The 21,068-nt window shown below is 40.2% G+C and overlaps 3 protein-coding genes across 3 annotated transcripts; 2 read left to right on the top strand and 1 right to left on the bottom strand.

Moving 5' to 3' along the window:
* Nucleotides 1-941: 941 nt before the first annotated feature.
* On the bottom strand, nt 942-2,668 carry LOC125581899. The gene is made up of 3 exons (XM_048748093.1): nt 2,065-2,668; nt 1,344-1,982; nt 942-1,262 (listed from the first exon to the last, which is right to left on the bottom strand). Exons 1-2 carry the CDS (start codon nt 2,557-2,559, stop codon nt 1,497-1,499), a joined length of 981 nt encoding a protein of 326 aa, XP_048604050.1. The 5' UTR covers nt 2,560-2,668; the 3' UTR covers nt 942-1,262; nt 1,344-1,496.
* Nucleotides 2,669-5,931: 3,263 nt separating this feature from the next.
* Nucleotides 5,932-8,454, top strand: LOC106385996 (proteasome subunit beta type-3-B). Its single transcript, XM_013825896.3, is given in 8 exon segments — nt 5,932-6,202; nt 6,299-6,480; nt 6,563-6,670; nt 6,801-6,890; nt 7,406-7,446; nt 7,449-7,462; nt 7,940-8,034; nt 8,155-8,454. Coding segments are annotated over 8 exon segments (585 nt in total). The 5' UTR covers nt 5,932-6,196; the 3' UTR covers nt 8,204-8,454.
* A 1,978-nt stretch (nt 8,455-10,432) lies between these two features.
* Nucleotides 10,433-11,516, top strand: LOC106396986 (NAC domain-containing protein 2-like). The gene is given in 3 exon segments (NM_001315819.1): nt 10,433-10,601; nt 10,676-10,950; nt 11,036-11,516. Coding segments are annotated over 3 exon segments (783 nt in total). The 3' UTR covers nt 11,375-11,516.
* The last annotated feature ends 9,552 nt before the right edge of the window (nt 11,517-21,068 follow it).

Below are 21,068 nucleotides of genomic sequence, written 5' to 3' on the forward strand. Positions count from 1 at the left end.
TACCTGAAATCCGATCGTGGAATGCCACGAACCTCAAAAGATACTATCATTAGGTACCTAAAACCCCTGAACTACGTTTGGCTTGATCCCTTGACTGGGTACGTAGGCAACTCCGTCATGAGTGCAGCCCCAACCTCTTCTCACCAACCTCCTCACCTAAGCCAAAGGGGCAGGTGTTACCAAGAACACTTAGCCTAAAAATAGTTACTGTGTAAATAATCTGAATCATGTATTCTCTGATATCTGATATTAATAAAACGATTGATTCAGTTTCATAAACATCAAAGGTCTTAAAACCCTCCAAGAAAATTTAGGTCCCCCTAAATCGGGACCTAAGCTCAACAATCTCGAATACATTCAGGTCCCTGAAAACCTGAACCTAAGGTCTTAAAATCCTTAATACACCCAAAGGTCTTAAAATCCTTAATACACCCAAAGGTCTTAAAATCCTTAATACACCCAAAGGTCTTAAAATCCTTAACATAAACTAAGGTCTTAAAATCCTTAACAATCAACAAGGTCCTAAAATCCTTGACAACTGCTAAGGCCGCAAAATCCTTAACAATCAACCAGGTCCTAAAATCCTAATCAAAACCAAAAGGTCTTGAAACCCTTATCAAAATCGAAAGGTCTTAAAATCCTAAAGAATCAGGAAAATCCCGAAATTCCTCAATTCCATCCGTTAAACTTCAAAGGCCTCGAAGTCCTTCGAATTAACTCAGGTCCCTATGAATCTAAATCCAGGTTCCTACGAACCTGAACAACCAGGTCCCAGAACCTTTCGAATCGGACTCAGGTCCCCGAGCTAAAATCAAGAACTTCTCTTTAAGGTTATCACGACCGAATATCCATTAAGCTAAATGCTTATCATAAATTAAGACTAAAGGTCCTAATCCGACTCAACGATGACAGCACACAACTCATCTGAGATTCGCAATCACTATGATTAAATGAAACGAGGTTAAGTTCAAAAACTTAAAACAGAAATAATAGCCACGATTTAAACATAAGAAAGGGTTTAAAAGCCTCCCCAGGCTATTGAAATCCAGCAAGTGTTAAGGTTTAAAGGCCTCCTCAGGCACTAAGTCATAACGCATAACGAAACAAAGCCCTTAGGCCGAAGTCTTAAAAACACAAAACATAAAGCTAAAAGAGCCGTAGCTCTCAATCTTCCTTCTCTTCCTGAATCGGATCACCAGCACCGGCAGGAACTCCCTCATCGACCACATTGCCATCACCTCCTATAGCTGCCTCGACTGGAGCTAAGTCAGGAGCCATCAAACCCAAATTAGAGCCATACTCCCCAGAAAAGGATGGATTAAACATGTTAATCTCGAAAGTACCTGAACTCTCCGAGATCTGGGGAAGAGGAAGCTTGCTGACCGAGAAGTCAGAGACTTGAGCCTTCTCATACGCAGTTGTCGCTTCTGGTAATAAGGCCACCAATTGGTTGTACTCCTCTTCAACGCTTTGGATCTTGTTGTTCAGCATATCCTTCAAGAGGTCGGCATTAGCTTGGAGCTCCTGAGCGTACACCAAGGCGCTGACCTCATCTTTCTTCCTAGCAAACTTCTCCTTAACACAGACCAGGATCTTGCCGTAAGCTTCGGCGACTTCTTTCTTCCCTCCCTGACAGCCAGCTTGACTTCAGCTTCCTTGTTCTTCTGGCTATCCTGGGATGAGGCAATGAGCTCACGTACTTGATGCTCAGCTATCTTTCGAGCAGCCTCCAAATCATTGATCCTCCTGCTCTTCACCTGGATATCGAGCTTTTGACTCTCGATCTCTCCTTGCTGAGCATCGGCCTTCGAGCCTAGCCTCGTCACTTCGGCTTCGAGTTCAGAAATTCGAACCCGGGCTTGGTCAAGATCGGCTTTGGCTGCCTTAACCATCTCGGTAACCTCAGCAAGTTCACCAGCATTGGGGGCAGCATACAGAGCATTCTCAAACCTGAGCTGGGCCCTGTTAACAGCCCCAGCCAACTGCAATAAAACCAAAAAAAAAATATATATATCATCATCGTCCCCAAAGAATGTAAACAAAGAACAGATAGAGATCACGTACCTGACCCATACAGTGAGCAATATCGAGATACTCATCTCGGTTAGTCAGGTCCTTGAGCGCTGGAAGGGGACATCCCACGCTCTTCAGGTGCCTCATTATCGCAGCTAGGCCCCAAGAGTCGTCCAGGATCGACCCAGGCTTCGAATGGGTAAAGCTCCACCCAACAGTCCCTCCTCTAGAGGACGAGGAAGAAGAACGGGTGGGAGCTCCGCCCTGATCGGTCCTGGGCCTCTTGTGTCTCGACGGCTCGACCTCAGAGGTACCCTTCGGAGCCTGGTAGTCAGCCTCCGGCACCTGGACCTCAGGGAGAGGAGCAGCATCCTGAGCTACAACCTCAGTTGGAGTAGTCTCGACAACAGGTTTGGATCCTCCGTCGTCCAAAACTTCCTTCATTGAGATAAGGAACGATCCTCCTTGGTTCCTGTCGCTTCCACGAGAAGCACTGGCAGCTTTAGAGGGGTTACCCCTAGAACGGAATGATGGTCGCAGAGTCATGTCACCTGGCTGAGACTTTTCAGTTCCCGAAGCACTAGCACCAGTTGAGATCGATACAACTGAATCGCCTGCCGAAACTGGAACAATGGAAATCCTTAAGTTTAAAAACTTCAAAGCGATAAAATCATTAAAAAGGTTCGAACAAGAACTGACTCTCAAGGTCCTCAGCAGGAATGGGATCTTGGAAAGAGGCGTTGTAGGTATCTGGGAATCTGGCTGCACTTATTCGAGAAGTGGTGTAGGCTACCCAGGTACAGGGACTCTGCTGCAACTTGCGGTATAGAGCTCTGGTGAGCTTGGTAGAGAGCTTCGGAGGATCTTCGATTTCTGCAAGTAAATCAGAGCAAAAAGGTTACTCGGCCATAAATGAATAAAACGGAAAAAGCATATCCCTAGAATTCCTAACCAGATGGATTAGTCCAAGTGACCCTAAGGTTCCGACCCACAGGAACCGTCGAAGGATCAACTTTAACGTAAAAATACTTCTTCCTCCAGTCATCATCACTACTAGAGAATCTGAAGATAACATGATTGGGACGACTAGGGAGGTAGTAGGTCCCGGTACCACCCTCCTTAGAGGCGCTTTCCTTCAGGGAGAAGAGGCTCATAAGTTCGGTAAGACCGACGCTAACCCCCTCCTCTTTGGACCTAGTGATAAAGCCGTTTATCACCCGGATAACCGAGGGACAGAGTTGGGAAAGGGCTAACTGATAATGATCTAGTAGATCAAGCAGTAGGGTCGGAAGAGGAAATCTCAAGTGAGACTTGGAGATGTACTTCTCATGACAACAGAACCAACCCTCCGGAGCGGTCTCGGGGGTTTCGTCGGAATTACAGGCACGGCCAAGCTCCTTTTGGCCGAGAGCTTGAACCATGAGGTTAACCACGTCTTGATTTTTCAGCAACGAAGGCGAGTGAGGACTGCTCCCGCTAGAATCGTCTTTCTTCTTCCGTTTAGAAACTCTGGTCGCGATTGCCTCCCTGGCTGTCTTTTTCCCCTTCCTCATCTTGGCTCCGACTTCTTGCTTAACTTTCAGTAGTTTAGCTCCAGAAGCAGAGGGAGGCATCCCGGATTCCCCGGAACCTTCTTTCGGATGATCCATAGTATGGGAAGGTTAAGGAGAAAATCGATTGCAAGGTTTGGGAGAGAATTTGCAGAGAAAAGTAACGAGGAAGATAAAAAAAAATAGAAATCGCAGTAAAATAAAGAGAGAGGAGAGAAGTTACCTTGGAAACCGAACGGAGGCGTGGAGAAAGTGGGAGGCTAGCAGTTAATGTTCACAGCTTTATATCCCATCACCTCTCGAGAATTGGAAAGGTCATTTCAAACCCTCTCCATCTGAACCGTAGATTCTGCCAAACGTAATAAAGACCGTTAGATCGGGTAAGCCGAATCTAAATAGGATAAGAACTAATCATTATCTCAACGAAAAGATAAGATCGATAGCTAGATTCTAGCTTCCGAGACAAAGGATTTTATTCGGAAGCTGGGGGCAACTGTTGGACCCGAATATGACCCTCAGGTGAGGTACCGATAAGCGTGAACTAGCATGTGGGTTGCGATAAGCCCATCATAACAAAGGGAGCTGAAAGCCGAGCTGACGACTGGATCTGGGAGACATCATAGCAGAGGTCACGACAGAAAGTGAGCTAACACCTTAAGAGACTCGGTCAAGAGGAGCCTAAAGCGAGTTCCGTAATTGAAGCCGAATATCTCGGAGAACAGTTGAAGAGCTGCCAACGAAACCTAGACTATATAAAGACGGAGAAGATAAAAGACAAGCCATCTCTTTCCATATATCAACTTTTGTATTAGATTAAAAGCATTACTTGTTCTTTAGTAATCATCTCAAGATACATTCCTTTGTATTCATCATCTTTCAACTCATCAATAAAATCATATTCATTCTTCAAGTTTATTTACGGGATTCAGCCCACGATTCTCATTCATCTCTCTTGACCTAACCTAAATCTAAGAAGTGAAACCTTGTCTCTCACAATCTCCACCTCCCGACCACTGGAGAAACCGGTTACAATTTTACTCGGCAGCTCAGTTTGCAGATTAATTCTAACCCATATTTTTGCCACTTCAAAATTCTCCTTTCTTTCTGTTTCAGGAGCTAAAGAGAGTGGCTTTCCGACTGCAGTAGCAAGACGGCTGAGACTCTGTTTATTGAAAAGCAGGTAAGGAACTCCTCTCAACTCCACCGGAACAACTGCAGTAGTCAATTGAGGTTGCTCAGGAGTGAATTCAGGTGACCACATGGCGACAAACATGGGACAGCCTGCTATCATCCAAGCATGTCGACTCAAAAGAATGTCCCTAGTACGCGCACTAGTGACTTTTAACAAGAAAGACCCATCACCAATCTTGTGAACGAAAATACGCGGACCATTCCTTGCCCAGACAGCATTGATTACTCCAATAATTCTGCCCACTGGCGGAGCATCACCTTGAAATCTGGCGAAAAGGAAGTCTTTAAATTCTTCCTTAGCGTCTTCTAAGTTGTCATCTGGAATCAAAACGAACGGGGCTCCAGAAACGTGTTGTGTCAGGGTTCCCAGTTCCTCAAGTTGAGCCGACTCTTTAATCCTTGAAGCGAGGTTCTTTGGGGAGGCCACTCGGAGTGATGCTACAGGAGAACCTGCAGATGGTAGATTACTTTCAACTTGGACTGCTGAACAGGGGAGGGGAGTTTTACGGGTAGTTTCATCAGCATGAACAAGCGAGGGACTGGAGGTTGGACCTTCAACAGATTTGATTTCTACATTGCCGGAGGATGAACCTGCAACAGCAAAAAATCCCGAGCTGGAAGGCACAGAGGATGTTTGAGACGAAATATCTACTCCTTGAGACAAATCAGAAGATTCCAAGGAGATAGCCGGCAAGGTCTTGGAGAGAACCAGTTTAGATCCAAGGGCTAGCCGAACGAACTTCGAAGAAGAGAGCATGAAAGCCTTAGGCTTTTTCTTTTTCACCATCGGAAGAGAGGCTAAGAACGAGATGCACAGAGAATGAGGTAATGATTTGATAAGAAAAGGGGAGGTTAGAGAGTACGCGACGGAGGCGTGAGGCCGGCGCCGTCGGAGCGAAGGGGGGGGGAAGAAATCGCCTTTCAAGTCGCCCATTATATATAAATATTTTCACTACTAGTAACTATGCACTCAATTGACTCAACTAACTTGGCATTTCCAATGTTGATGGCGTAGTAAACAGTTTCTACTAGTACTTGTAGGAGAACTTTGGACCAAGTCGGCTCGTAGTCGTAGCACATGCATAATGCATTGACCAAAAGATAAGGTTTAGAGAATATGTCTGAAGACTCTGAACTTCTATGCACTGTGTTGTGTGAATTATTGGCAACGTACAGCTTTAACTGTACATAGCTTTAACTGCACACGGTAAAAAAAAAAAAAAGACGGAGCGTATGAAATATTATTGAAGATAAATCTGAAAGCCCAATGATAATAAGGCCCATTATACACACTAAATGTTATTTAACGAGGCCCGTTAATAAAACAAACAGCGTAGATTCTCGTCGAAGCCAGTAAACACCACCGTCGTCCGTCTACGTAGCTACATTCTCAGGTTTCTTCTCCGTTAGGAAAGCTCCGAAGTTCCACTCTAATTTCTCCGATGTCGGTATGTGCACTCTCGCAATTTCTAATCTTTTGTATCTTTTGAGCAATGACTGATGGTGAATTGAGCGATTCAACGAAGTATTGATTGGTGATTCAGATCTTCGAGTACAACGGAAGTGCCTTGGTGGCTATGGTAGGGAAGAACTGCTTCGCCATCGCAAGTGATCGAAGGCTCGGTGTGCAGCTACAGACCATCGCCACCGATTTCAAGAGAATCTCGAAGATCCACGATCATCTCTTCATCGGCCTTTCCGGTCTCGCCACTGATGTCTAGACACTGTACTACAACTCTCTCTCTCTCGTTCACTATTTCACATAATTGAAAAAAACTTAGAGCTGTTTTGGTGGTTGGGGAGTGAAGGTACCAGAGACTCGTGTTTCGTCATAAGCTGTATCAGCTTCGGGAAGAGAGAGGCATGAAGCCTGAGACTTTCGCTAGTCTTGTCTCCGCCATTCTTTATGAGAAAAGGTTGAAACTTTCGTTACTTCTTATGTAGTTTATGTTGTAATGTTGCAGCTATAAGTTGAATTTTGATTCTTGTTAGCTAGGACATGTATCACTGATGAGACCGAAACTAACTAGCTTCTTACTATTTCAGGTTTGGTCCATACTTGTGCCAACCTGTGATTGCTGGATTGGGAGAAGATGATAAACCTTTCATTTGCACTATGGATTCGATTGGAGCCAAGTACTATGCTCTCACATCCTTTCTTTGCTGAATCTCCTGTTATTCAGAACGTTAGCTCTACTTATTTTTCATTTATAATGTCATTTAGTGCTGTTAGCAAGTGAGTATAGTTCTAAATTTTGCTAGGTGAATGGGTCAGTATTAATTGTTCAGGTCGTTCATATAAGTGGGTTTGATATATTATCTTACTTTTGCTCTCATCATTTCCTTACTGAGTCGCCTATCCTAATATTCAATACGTTATCTCTCTTAGTTTTAATATGTAATGACATTTGGTGTCGATGGTCAGTGATTATAGTCCTGAATCTTGCTAGTTATAAAATTGTTCTGATCGCTTCTCATCCAAAGAAGCTTATATCATATAAGTGGACTATGCTTATGTGTTTAATGTAAAATCTAAGAATCTTGCTTTTGCTGTTTCTTTTTAAGTTCTTAATAGAGTTGGGATTTATTGAAATTGATTGGTCCGATGATAGTGGACATGCCTTTGATACTTGTTGTCTCTTTTACCGTAGGGAGTTGGCTAAAGATTTTGTTGTGTCTGGAACTGCTTCAGAATCAAACCAGATATGGTATGTTCCTTGGAAAAATCTTCTTTTTATTACCGAATCACCTGGAAAAGTCCTTCATATATAGGATTCTATTATAGAATCTAGATTTGCTGGGAATTGTTTTTTGTGCTTGTGGGCTTACTGCTTAGGAATGAGGTGTTCAAAGGCCACGCTTGTTTATCAAAATCATTAATTTTCTTCCGTAGACTCTAGGTCTGGTGTGAATGAATGAATGAATGAATGTATGCATAATAGTGATCGTAGATTTTCTTTCGAATATCTTCATTTGACCTGAAAATGAGGTGTTTCAGAGTGCAGGCTTGTTAGTTATACTTCGATCGCTGGTATAACTTTGTGCAAATGAGGTTTGAAATTCAAAAGGCATCTTATAAGAAGTGCAACGTGCATTATATCAGCCTTGATTTAATGAAGAGTTATATTACAACTTGAGTTTGGCTGATCCTTTCCTTGGTTTTTTTAAAATGTTTTTATTTTCAGGAAGCTGAGGAATTGTTTGAGACAATTTCACAAGCACTTCTCTCTTCAGTTGACCGCGATTGTCTGAGTGGATGGGGAGGACATGTCTACGTTGTGTAAGTTTTGTTCTCCTCATCGTCTCTACATCTTGCCTCTGACCATAGAACAATGCTTCTTATACAATTATATTATTTAAGACTATAACATTCTTTCATGATGATGTTTTTATCCAACAGAACACCAAATGAAATCAAGGAGAGAATCCTCAAGGGAAGGATGGATTGATTTAAAAATCACGTATCTGCTGTTGTCCAATTTCGGTCTACCGGATTAATCTGGTTTAAGTAGAAGAAACCTCTCGGTCACATAGTATCTGTTACTCCTCTTGAAACTGAAAAGTCGTATCGGTTTACCGGTTTAATCTGGTTTAAGTAGAACAAACCTCTCGGTCACATAGTATCTGTTACTCCTCTGAAACTGCAATGTCGCATCGGTTTACCTGTTTAATGATTTAATCTAGATGTTTGGTTCCAATACATGATCATTTTTAACTTTTTTTTTTTTTGAACTGATGATCATTTTCAACTTGCGGCATACAACTCTCTTGATTTTACATACCAATTGTTGTCTTTGGTTTCGTCGGTGGTAACGATGATGATAATGGTGGTGATGGTGATGGTGATGATATGTCCACATCGTGAAGATCTTGCGTGTCCTGTTCTTTTCGTATAATGCTGGTTCGGTCCATAGCATTAAAGTGAGCTAAAACCCGCACCGAAAACATAAAATTACAAGCGTTTAATATTTGCTTCTGGTAGAAGCACGTGCCATGTCACATGTGCAAAGAGTTCTGGTCGTTACACGAATATTTGATCAAATCCTGCCGACCTTATCTTATATCGGTGGGTGTACTTGTATGTTCTACTTGGGCCATAACCAGCTATGCTCGGAAATTCATGCATCGGATCATTCTGATTATAAACTGATGAACCATCCACATCCTTTCATGTGTAAAACTTTTCTGTCACTTTTTGAGCTTTTATCTCAAATTCAACCCACCAAAACAAAACGCGGCCGAACATACAATGCCGCTCCACGTGGGAAATATCTGAGCGTATATCTAGTGGGTGGTACATGCGGCTCAAGATGACGTTCTCTTGTGGACTCCATTAGAGAAAATGCAGAGTTCAAAAAGTGACATTGGCATAAGTTGATAACTATGAGTTATATTTTCTTCTTTTTTAATCGTAGACCAAATGATACGAAAGTAACGTTGAGTAACTCAAACGATCTTACAAAAAGATTTCCCTAAAGAGTCGTCTAATATACGCTCGTGTAATACTAGTTCAAAACTACTAGTATTAAAATAAGAGTTATTCTTGGGTTCACTCCATAGGGTGAACCTTTAGGTTCATCAACCAATAGAAAATTGTCATTTTAGATCTATTATCTTTTAATTAAGGAAACCAAATAACTTGGCAAATTATATTATCTTTTCAAAATAAAATTTAAAAATAAATAAAAATAATATATAAAAAACGAATTCAAAAAAAAAAAAATGTTATCAACAAAACACTAAACACTAAATTCTAATACTAAACCCTAAACTCTAATACTAAACCCTAAACTCAAACCCTAAACCCTAAACCCTTGGGTAAACCCTAAATCATTGGGTAAACTCTAAACCCTTGGAAAAACACTAAACATGTTGTTAACAAAATACTAAACCCTAAACTCTAATCCTAAACCCTAAACTTTTGGGAAAACCCTAAACCCTTGGGTAAACCCTAAATCCTTAGGTAAACCCTAAACCTTTGGAAAAACACTAAACATTTGGATAAATTCGAAATTATAAATCTTAAATACTAAACTCTAAATCTTAAAAACAAATATATTTTTTTTTAAATAATCTTTTTTTACAACTATTGTTATTTTTATTTATTTAATCTTTTATTTTTTATTTTAAAAGCATAATATAATTTGGCAAGTTATTTTATTTCCTTAATTAAAAGATACTAGATCTAAAATGACAACTTTCTATTGATTGGTGACACCCTAGGAAAGTGAATCCAAGAAAAAGTCTTAAAATAAACTTCAATACGCCTTGAATCTCACGTAACTAATCAATGAGTGAAAAAATGATTAGATACAGTCAACTATCGGTCTCCTTTTTCGAAAGTTACACGCGTGAGATCCAACGTGTCGATTCTCATCGCTCTTTCCCAAAATCCACATGCTTCGGACCGCTATACTCCAAATAGTCTGACGTAAGCAGTGACAAAACTTACCACCTTTATCATCTTCCACGTGTCACTTTCCATCTACTTCAATGAATCCTCCACTACAATTTAACCTCACTAAAACATTTTTACTTGCTGAGATTCCATTCCACCAGCACGAAAGGCCCTATCTGTTCGCCACGTGTCGACTCTCTTCGTCTTATATATTCAACTCTCTTCATTGCTTTCAGAAGTTTCAAAACATCTTCACGAACAAGAAACAATAAGAGTAAGAATGATGAAAGCAGGGGCTGATTTGCAATTTCCACCGGGATTTAGATTTCATCCGACGGACGAGGAGCTCGTCCGCATGTATCTCTGCCGTAAATGCGCGTCGCAGCCGATCGCTGCTCCTATCATCACTGAACTCGATTTGTATAGATATGATCCTTGGGACCTTCCCGGTACGTTTTTGTTTACTTTTTAAATCACACAAGAAGAACAGTCGGTTTAGTGTAACCGGTTTAAGATTTTACAGACATGGCTTTGTACGGAGAAAAGGAGTGGTATTTTTTCTCACCACGAGACCGGAAGTACCCAAATGGTTCAAGACCGAACCGGGCAGCTGGTACTGGCTATTGGAAAGCTACAGGTGCTGATAAACCGATCGGTCGTCCTAAACCTGTCGGTATAAAGAAGGCTCTAGTGTTTTATTCCGGAAAACCTCCAAGAGGAGAGAAAACCAATTGGATTATGCATGAATACCGGCTCGCAGACGTTGACCGGTCGGTTCGGAAGGGAAACAGTTTAAGGGTGAGTGGTTTACCGAATCAAACCGGATTCTTGTAATACGATTTTGTAACGGTTTTGTTTGACCGGATGTGTTGGTTTGAAACAGCTGGACGATTGGGTGTTGTGTCGTATATACAACAAGAAAGGTGTCATAGAGAAGCGACGGAGTGAGGTAGCGAACGGTCATGTGATGGCTCCGGTTATGTTAAACTTCGACAAACCGGAATTGATCGGCGGCGGGTCGAGCTGCTCGGACCAACGAGTGGTGTCTCCGGAGTTCAGGTGCGGGGCGAAGACCGAACCGAGTAGATGTAGCAACGCCCTCGAAGTTCCGTTTAATTACGTAGATGCCATCGCAGATAACGAGATTGTGTCGCGGCTATTGGGCGGGAACCAGATATGGTCGACGCTTGATCCACTTGTTGTTCGGCAGAGAACTTTCTAAGCTGTCACGTGCGAGTTGGTGGAAACTACCAACCACGGGCATCGCACGTGCCGGTAAACCGGTTTGAATCCACTATGCTGAACCGGAAGGGAACGGATTGGGGTTTTTTTGGCAACAATTAAGCCTTCGTTTTGCTCCTTGATTAATACGAGATACACAGCCTACACTATGTATGACCCAGCATAGCAATATAATGGTTCTCTACTATATTTAATTTTGGAATAAATTCATTTTAAAATCTGTTACATAGTATTGGGAATTTTTTATAGAGACACATTTTGTCTTTTCAATATCACTAAGAGACACATTGTGATACAACACACTTTCTTATGTTAGGTTTACTAGTATAACCCTAGAGTCATCTTCACTTAGGTAGAAATCATATCCAACTAGACCAATCTAGTTAATCAAAACCAAACATATTTATTATCTTTTACTTTTGACAAACCCTCCTTTTACTTTATCTTTTTTTCTTTTTCACGGTTCTTGTTAACTTTCTCTTTCTCCCGGATACGCCGACGAACCCGATGAACCCTAATCCTGTCTCTTTCATTTTCTGACTCTCTTCTCCGATTACGCTTCTCTGTTTAACCCAATCATCGCGAGTTCCCTTTCTCGACCCAGATGTTCTTGAGCTTTGCGGTCCAAATCAAACCTCCCCAGACCTTTGTCTCTTTGATTTTCTGATTCTTCTCGAGGCTCAGTCCCGTGGAAACGATGGCGGTGGTGGTGGAGGGCATGGTGGAAGAAGTGGTGGAGGCGGTGGTGGTTGTGGAGGCAATGGTGGAAGACGTGAGTATGGATACAATGGTGGTGGTTGGTGGAGGCACTACAAGAAAACAACGGCATACTGAGGGAAAAAATCGTCGGTATGTCGTCGGAATAACGCTATTCCGAGGACATATCGACGAAAAAAGTCCTCGAAAATAACTTCTCGGAAATTCATATTTCCTCGGAAATCCCTCAGAAATTTCCGACGGAATTCCGAGGAAACTAAATTCCGAGGAAACTCCGAGGACAATAAGTTCGTCGGAAAGTTCCTCGGAATATACCGAGGGAGGTCTTCCTCGGAATATTTCGATGGAATTTCCGATGGTCCAATCCTCGGAAGTTCCGACGAAACATTCCTCGGAATTTTCTTCGGGAATTTCCGAGGAACGTTGCCCTCGGAAAATTCCGAGGAACGTTGCCCTCGGAAAATTCCGAGGAACTTCTTTCCCTCGGAAATTTCCGAGGAACTTCTTTCCCTCGGAAATTTCCGAGGAACTCTCCCTCGGAAATTTCCGAGGAACTCTCCCTCGGTATATTCCGACGACTTATTCCGAGGAAAAGTTCGTCGGAAATTTCCGAGGGTGCTTTTCCTCGGAAATTCGAAAAAAATATTTTTTTAAAAAAAATTAAAATTTTTGAAATTTAAAGTCAAAAATCTAAAATTAAAATTAAAATTGAAAACATATTAGATAATATTCAAAGTTGTACAAACAAAAATAAAACATTTCGAGTTTTTGAAAAAAAAAAAAAACTACGGGTCTTGAATGTTCGGGAACACCTCGTTTGGGTACATCCTCTTCATCATCTCCATCATTTGCTCGTTCAGCCTCTTCTGTGTCTCATAGCCCGCTTGTTGAGCTGCCATCTGAGTCTCCAACGCATATATGCGATCATCCTTGTCCTTCAGCTGAGCCGTAAGTACTTCTGGATCAACATAAGGCGGTGGTGCAGAAGAAGGAGCAGCTGACCGGGAGCGACGACCCAAACCGACCAAACGTCCATTCTTCTTTGGAACCGACTGAAATATTAAATAGCCAAATTTAAATAATATAAAAAGATGATAAAATAAAAATCAAGAAATAAATGAATTGAACTTTAAAAAAAAGAACTTACCGATTCAACGATTTCTTTGATTCGAACCCGAGACAAGTTGGTCGAAGCCGCCGAATCGTCATCATCGGTTTGAAGCTGAGACACTTCGTCATACACCTGAGTTTGGACCAGGCTGACCACGTCCCTCACAAGACCATCATCAATCTGACCGGTCTTCTTGTTGGTATACGCCCTTTTCATTAGGGCGAGATCATCAACCGGCTCGCCCTCATTTTCTTCTGCCTTGAAAAAAACATAAATTAAACAAACATTAGAAATTTGAAGAAATGCACAAAAAATAAAATTCTGAAACTTAAATAATTGAAGAAAAAGCGGTTGAACTTCTTACCATGCGATCCCCGAGAGTGGCAATAGATTGAGCACCCAAGTTATGCTTGTAGATGCCCTTCCCTTTACGGCCGCTCCTGCGGTTGTTGGAGTTGGTGGAAGAAGTTTCTTTCGTCTCTTCCTTATCCCAATGCGCACACAACTCCTTCCAGACCGTGTCGTTCATCGATTTTGGGACCTTTTAATTTTTTTTAAAAAAGAAAATAATTAAATAATTAAAAAAATAGTTTAATAAATTAAAAAATTGTTAATGAATTAAAAACTACCTTGTTTGCTTCCCACTTCTTCTTCCACTCGTACATCTGCTTCCCATAGTTGTCCATAACTTTATGGACGAAGTGGTGATAGATAGAGAGCGTATCATCGGAATTCCAGTTGAATTCTTGTTGAAATAGTTTAAAAATAGTTTTTAATCACAAAAATATAAATAGTTTAATAATTACAAAAATTTTTTTTAACAAATAAAAAATAGTTTAATAATTAAAAAAATAGTTTTAATAAATCCCAAAAATAGTTTAATAATTACAAAAAATAGTTTTAATAATATTTAAAATGTTTAATAAATATAGAAAATAGTTTAATAATTACAAGAAATAGTTTTAATAAATAAAAAATATAAGTAAAAAATTAGAATACTTACCGCAAACTGACGAAACCACAGATGCTGCTTCTCGGGAGGGAAGTCAGTGAAAGTCGGATGTCCCTTGTCGAGGGCCGAGTACATCATACGGTTGATCCATGCGCTGATCCCGTTCCCGGATCGGTTGAACCTAATAAAAAGAACAAATTATTAATAATGAATCAAATTTTAAGGAAAAAAATAAAAGTTTAATTACCATGTTTGACCCCGTCCATGTGGATACGGAGTAAGATAGGGAAGATGGTCAAGACCGGGCTGTCGAACCAACTCCGCAACACTCATCACTCCCGGAGGACCCGGAGCGGGTGCAGCAGCGGGAGCGAGAGCAGCAGGAGCGGGTAATGGAGAGGGAGATGTATGGTAGGAGCTGTGGGGCGAAACGGAATCCTGATTATGGCTTGACGAACCCCGAGAGTGGCTCCCCATACCACCCCGGCTACGACGCGGTCGAGGCCGGGTCTGATCATCATTAGACTTGTAAATTAAAAAAAAAACATATTTAAAAATTAGTTCTAATAATTTTAATAAAAAAAATAGTTTAAATAAAAAATAGTTAAAAAAATAGTTTTTAATCACAAAAATATAAATAGTTTAATAATTACAATTTTTTTTAATAAATAAAAAATAGTTTAAAAATTAAAAAAATAGTTTTAATAAATCCCAAAAACAGTTTAACAATTACAAAAAATAGTTTTAATAATATTTAAAATGTTTAATAAACATAAAAAATAGTTTTAATAATATTAAAAATGTTTAATAAATATAGAAATTTATATTTTATATATAAAATACATAAAATGTTTTATAACCACAAAAAATAATGATTTTAAATATTATATATATGATTTTTATATGCAAAAAATAGATTTTATATACAAAAAACGTTTTCATATTATATATATAATACAAATTAGATTTTTATAACCACAAAATTAATAAAAACTAAAAAAAAAATCCAAATCAAGTGAAATACATAATCAAACTCGATTTTACACAATCCTACCATTCACCCTAACTAAAATCTATAAATCTCATTCCAAAATCATCAAATCTACTTAAAAACCATACAAATCTAACCTAAGGGAGTGGGATAGAGTTCATACATGATGCAAGGACTGAAATTGAGGAGGATTAGGGCGGATTCGCCGGAAATCATCGAGAGAAACAGGAGGAAACGGCGGAAACCGCGAGAGAGAAGAGAGAGTTCGGGGGAGAGGAAGAGAGAAATGGGGAAGAAGATCTGGTTCGACCTAATAAAATGAGGCGTCTGACGGAAAATGTCTGTCGGAATTTCCTCGGAATTATTTAATAAATCCGTCGGAATTTCCTCGGAAATCATTAATTCAATTTTCGCGAAATATTTGACGGTTTGGTTTACCCGGTTAAATGAAAAAATTCCGAGGAACCAGGTTTCCTCAGAATACCCTCGGTAATTACCGAGGAAATTCTGAGGAACCAGGGTTTGGGGTTTCAAAACATCGATTTTTTCGCCGTATTTCATTTCTTATACAATTATAATGCATACCATTGAGGATTCTTTGTATAGATGATCATAAACCATGAAATAAAAAAATTTCAAAAATAATTGTAAGTATTCCCTTTACCGTTTATTAAAGTGTATAAGTGTTTCTCTTACGTTGTGTGGTTTTCGTTCATGCAATCGTAAAAGTGTTTGTTATTGGGTAAAACACCAAAGTTTGACTTCATAATCTGGTTAAGATACTTAATGAAGGTTATATACGTGTTATTCAATCCGCAAAACGTTGTTTTCGGTTTAAAACCCCTAGTTCCTTCGGTTTTCGGTTTAAAACCCCTAGTTCCTCCGAGGAAATTCCGAGGAAGAGGACTCTATAATCAAATCCCTAAATCGACAAGGTCTATTCCGAGGAAAACCTATCTGCCCTCGGAATTTCCTCGGTATTTATATTTTTTTTTTTTAAAAATTGACGCTAGTCTGTTTCCGAGTCATCATCACCAGATGAATCTGAATCTGGATCTTGGTGAAACTCTCCAATCACTGGTTCATCCTCTACGTGAACGGCGGTTTCCTCTTCGAAGTCGGTTAAATCGACTACAAGGCCAACTCCACCTAAATCTTCTGCTGCACTCAAGTTGCCGGATGTGCTTGGTTGTAGTGGGTCTTCCAGCTCAGAACTTCCCTGAACTCGGCCTCTCGGATTGAGTCTTGTAACAGTAACCCATGGATCATCTCTGTTCCTTACCCGGGGGTACTTGATATAACAAACCTGATCGGCCTGAGAAGCAAGAATGAAAGGATCATAATATTGCAGCTTCCGTCTCGAATTTACTGATGTAACACCAAATGCATCTGTTCTCACACCTCGATCTGGAGTGTTGTCGTGCCAATCACAATAGAAAACAGTACAACGCAATCCAACCATGCCCAAATACTTGATTTCCAAAATCTCATGTATGTGTTCGTAGTATACATCATCTCCTGATGCAGAACAAACGCCAGCATCATAAGTCGTACTCGAACGTCTCCTCTTCTGAGTTGTGAATGCATATCCTCGAGTACAAAATCTCGGATATGACTTCACAACAAAGTTTGGTCCAACGACCATCTCGCGTATCCAGTCGTCAAATGTTTCACCTCTGGCCAAACCCGCACTCACATAAGTAAACATCCATCCAGCAAATTCTCTCTGCTTCATTTCTTCTAGTTCGTCCTCTGTGGCGTATCTATATTCGAACCGCTTTTCAGCCATGAAAATTCTCTCATATTGAAGAACAGCTTCGCAGTTGGTGAGCAAATATGTTTGCAAATGACTGCGCTCCTGCTCAGTAAGTCGACGGTCCTTTGGTTTTCCGCTAAGTCGTCCAACGTCTGTGAAAATGTCTGGAACCGTAACATAATATGTTGCCCATTCGCCTCTATCATCATGCCGAGCAGGTTTTCTGTTTTTGGTCTGAACTTCTGCTGGAAAGTAGTACTCGGCAAAGTTTGAAGTTTCTTCATTGATCATCTGTGCGACTATAGAACCTTCCACCCTACTTAAATTTTTCACCATCTTCTTCAAATGGAACATATACCGCTCATACAAATACATCCATCTATACTGCACAGGACCATCAAGTTCCAATTATGTTACCAGGTGAATAACAAGATGCTCCATAACATCAAAAAATGAGGGAGGAAATATCTTCTCAAGGTTGCACTGAATCACGGCTATGTTAGTCTTCAAATTTTCAATACCTTCAAGAGCCACTGATCTCGTGCATAAATCGCGGAAGAAACCACTTATCCCTGCAATTGCTTCATGAACATTTCGTGGTAATAGTTCCTTGAAGGCAAACGGAAGGAGGCGCTGCATCATTACATGGCAATCGTGGCTTTTCAAGCCAGTAAACTTTCCTTCCTTTCTGTCGATACAGTTACGCAAATTAGATGCGTAACCATCTGGAAATTCCACATCGTTTGAAATCCAATCAAAGAATGCATCCTTTCCCGCTGCATCAAGTCGGCATATGGGAAAAGGAGCCCTACCATTCTCATCAACATGAAGTTCTGAACGAGCACATATATCGACTAAATCCAGTATTGACTTCAAATTATCCTTTGTTTTACCTTGAACATTAAGGATCGTGTTCATGAGATTGTCAAAAAAGTTCTTCTCAATATGCATGACATCTAAATTATGCCTTAGTAGATGATCCTCCCAGTATGGCAGATCCCAGAAAATACTTTTTTTGTGCCAGTTATGTAGGTCTCCAACACCATCTACCGGAAAACGCTCATGTCCACCGACGTCTGGCGTCCTTTCTGCACCAAAATCTCTAAGTTGTGTCTTCAAATCTTTCCCACAAATTTCCGGAGGTGGACTGTCAAACACCCTCTTGTTCTTCGTAAACAAATTCCTACTTCTACGATATGGATGATCTGGTGGTAGGAATCTCCTGTGACAGTCAAACCAACACGTTTTCCTTCCGTGTTTTAGTTGGAAAGCATCAGTGTTATCTTGAAAATATGGACATGATAGCCTTCCATGCGTTGTCCATCCAGATAACATACCATATGCTGGAAAATCACTTATTGTCCACATTAGTATTGCCCGCATTTGAAAGTTTTCTTTATACGAAACATCGTATGTTTCAGCACCTTGAGCCCATAGTTGTTGCAATTCATATATTAGTGGCTGAAGAAACACATCAAGTGATCTCTTAGGATGCTTTGGTCTGGGAACGAGAATCGAGAGAAACAAAAACTCTCGTCGCAAGCACAAGTTTGGGGGTAGGTTGCATGGTGTAAGAATGACTGGCCATAGAGAATACTGTCTTCCACTCTTGACAAACGGGCTGAAACCATCAGTACATAATCCAAGGTAGACATTTCTTCTCTCATACGCAAAGTCGGGATACTTTGATTGGAAATGCTTCCACGCTTTTGCATCTGAAGGATGTCTGATCTCACCATCTGTTGAGTGCTCCACATGCCATCTCATTGGTTGCGCTGTGCGTTCAGACAGATACAACCTCTGCAACCTTTCTGTCAAAGGAAAATACCACATCCTTTTATATGGCACTGGAACTCTTCCACTCGTATCTTTATAACGAGGCTTCCCACAAAATTTGCATGAAACCCGCTGTTCATCCGCCCTCCAATAAATCATGCAGTTGTCTCTGCATATATCTATTACCTGATACGATAAACCAAGACCAGCTACGAGTTTCTGAACCTCGTAGTATGAGCCATGAACTACATTATCTTCGGGTAGAATACCTTTTACATAATCAGCAATCGCATCCACACAGTCTTCAGCCAAATTATAATCCGTTTTAATGCCCATCAATCTTGTAGCAGGTGATAAAGCTGAATGACCATCTCTGCAACCTTCGTACAATGGTTGCTTTCCAGCATCCAACATATCATAAAATCTCCTAGCTTCTGCATTGGGTAAATCTTCCCCTCTAAATTGATCATTTACCATCTGCTCAGTACCTACACCATAATCTACATCCATTCTAATTGGTTCTTCTAATCTAACCGCTGGCTGAGGTTCGCTAGTACTACCATGTTCATAATCAGTTTCCCCATGATGATACCAAATTTTGTAACTTCGTGTAAACCCACTCAAATATAGATGAGTCCAAACATCCCACTCTTTAATAACCTTTTTATTTTTACAATTAGAGCAAGGACATTTTAACATACCTGTTTTTGCTTCCGGTTGTCGGTGAACTAACCCCATGAATTCAGTTATACCTCGTTGGTATTCTTCCGTAAGCAATCTCGTGTTCGGATCCAAATGAGGTCGATCGATCCAAGAACGAAAATAATTTGAAGAAGACATGTTTTTTATGAATCAAATTCGTGTGTAAAGAGAGTGAGAGGGAGGATGAAGATATGGAGTGAATGAAGAGGAAGAGGGGTGCTTGTATTTATAGTTGAAATCCTACCGACAGACCGAGGAAATTCCGACGGAATTCCGATGCCAACGGCTAGTTCGTCGGAATTTCCTCAGAATTTTTAAAATCCCCCAACGGCTCTCTAACGTCTATATTATTTCCTCGGAATTCATCGATTTTTTTCGAGGAATACAATTTTCCTCGGTATTCCATAAGAATATTCCGACGGAATGATATTTCCTCGGAATTCCGTCGGTATATTCCGAGGAAATTCTGAGGAAACCAAATTTTGTGTTTCCTCGGAATATCCTCGGAAATTCCTCGGGATATTCCGAGGATTTCATTTTCCGTCGGAATGTCCGTCAGAATACTGCTGTTTTCTTGTAGTGAGGTGGCTGCCGAATCTTCATCCACAAAACCTTGAACATAAGACCCCATCCACAAGATCTTCATCCACAAAACCTTGATTCATGTGTTCACATTTTCCAGTGTCCATAATTTTACCATCCACAATGTGTATGTTCATATCTAACTCGTCCACAACTTTTCGTGTCCACAAACACTTGACATGCAAGGTGCAATTTCTGTTTCAAAATCGAACCATTTTAGCTTTGTTTTGTTTCTAAGGATATATCTCAACTTTCGTCTCTTTGTTCTAAAATTAGCAGAGAAGGGAGAAGAATAGTTTATTCCCTGTCAACTGTTCACCGTAACCACAACCATTGCGTCCATACATATCCATCCATAAGTATATGTTAAGTGTCCAAGTTTCTTGCGTCCATATTCTTTATGTCCATAAATTTTCTATTGATTGTGCTCGCTGACTTTTCAGATTTATTTAACTTTTCTACTATATTTATGTACATATAACAAGTAAAAAGATAATTAAACAGATTTTACTTTGCTTGTCCATAATTCTTGTTTTTACAACTCATTTGTAATTTACGTGTTCACAACTTATTAATCCACCTTTTTTTTTCTATCCACAATATAGATGTCCATATTTCATTTGTCCACAAATGCTTAATCCAAAAATCTGAGTTTACAACTACTTTTACTTTTTAGCTTCTTTCATTTATTCCAACCAGAAGAAATATTTGGTTTGGTTCTTTAAAGGGAACATCCTTTTCCCATTCACGTTGATTAACAAGCTGAGGGTATTTTTGTCCACCACAAAAACACCTGTCCCAACAATGTGTGTCATATCCATTATGTGTCTTTGAGCGTAAACAAAAGACACTGAGTGTAAACGTCTCGAATATTTTACATTATAGAATTTGTTCCATAAGTTGAAATAGTAAATCATATCAGAGAAAATATGAATTTTTATCAAACAAAATATTAAAAATAGAGGAAGATAATGCTTGTTTGAATAATTTTTCAAAATTTAGGAATAGACAGAACAGTTCACTCTTTCTCTACTACTGGTTTTGTTCATTAATATAGTGTTATTAGGAACCTGCATCTGCACTGAGA

This window comes from Brassica napus, chromosome C2 (assembly GCF_020379485.1).
Source record: "Brassica napus cultivar Da-Ae chromosome C2, Da-Ae, whole genome shotgun sequence".
NCBI classification, from domain to species: domain Eukaryota; kingdom Viridiplantae; phylum Streptophyta; class Magnoliopsida; order Brassicales; family Brassicaceae; genus Brassica; species Brassica napus.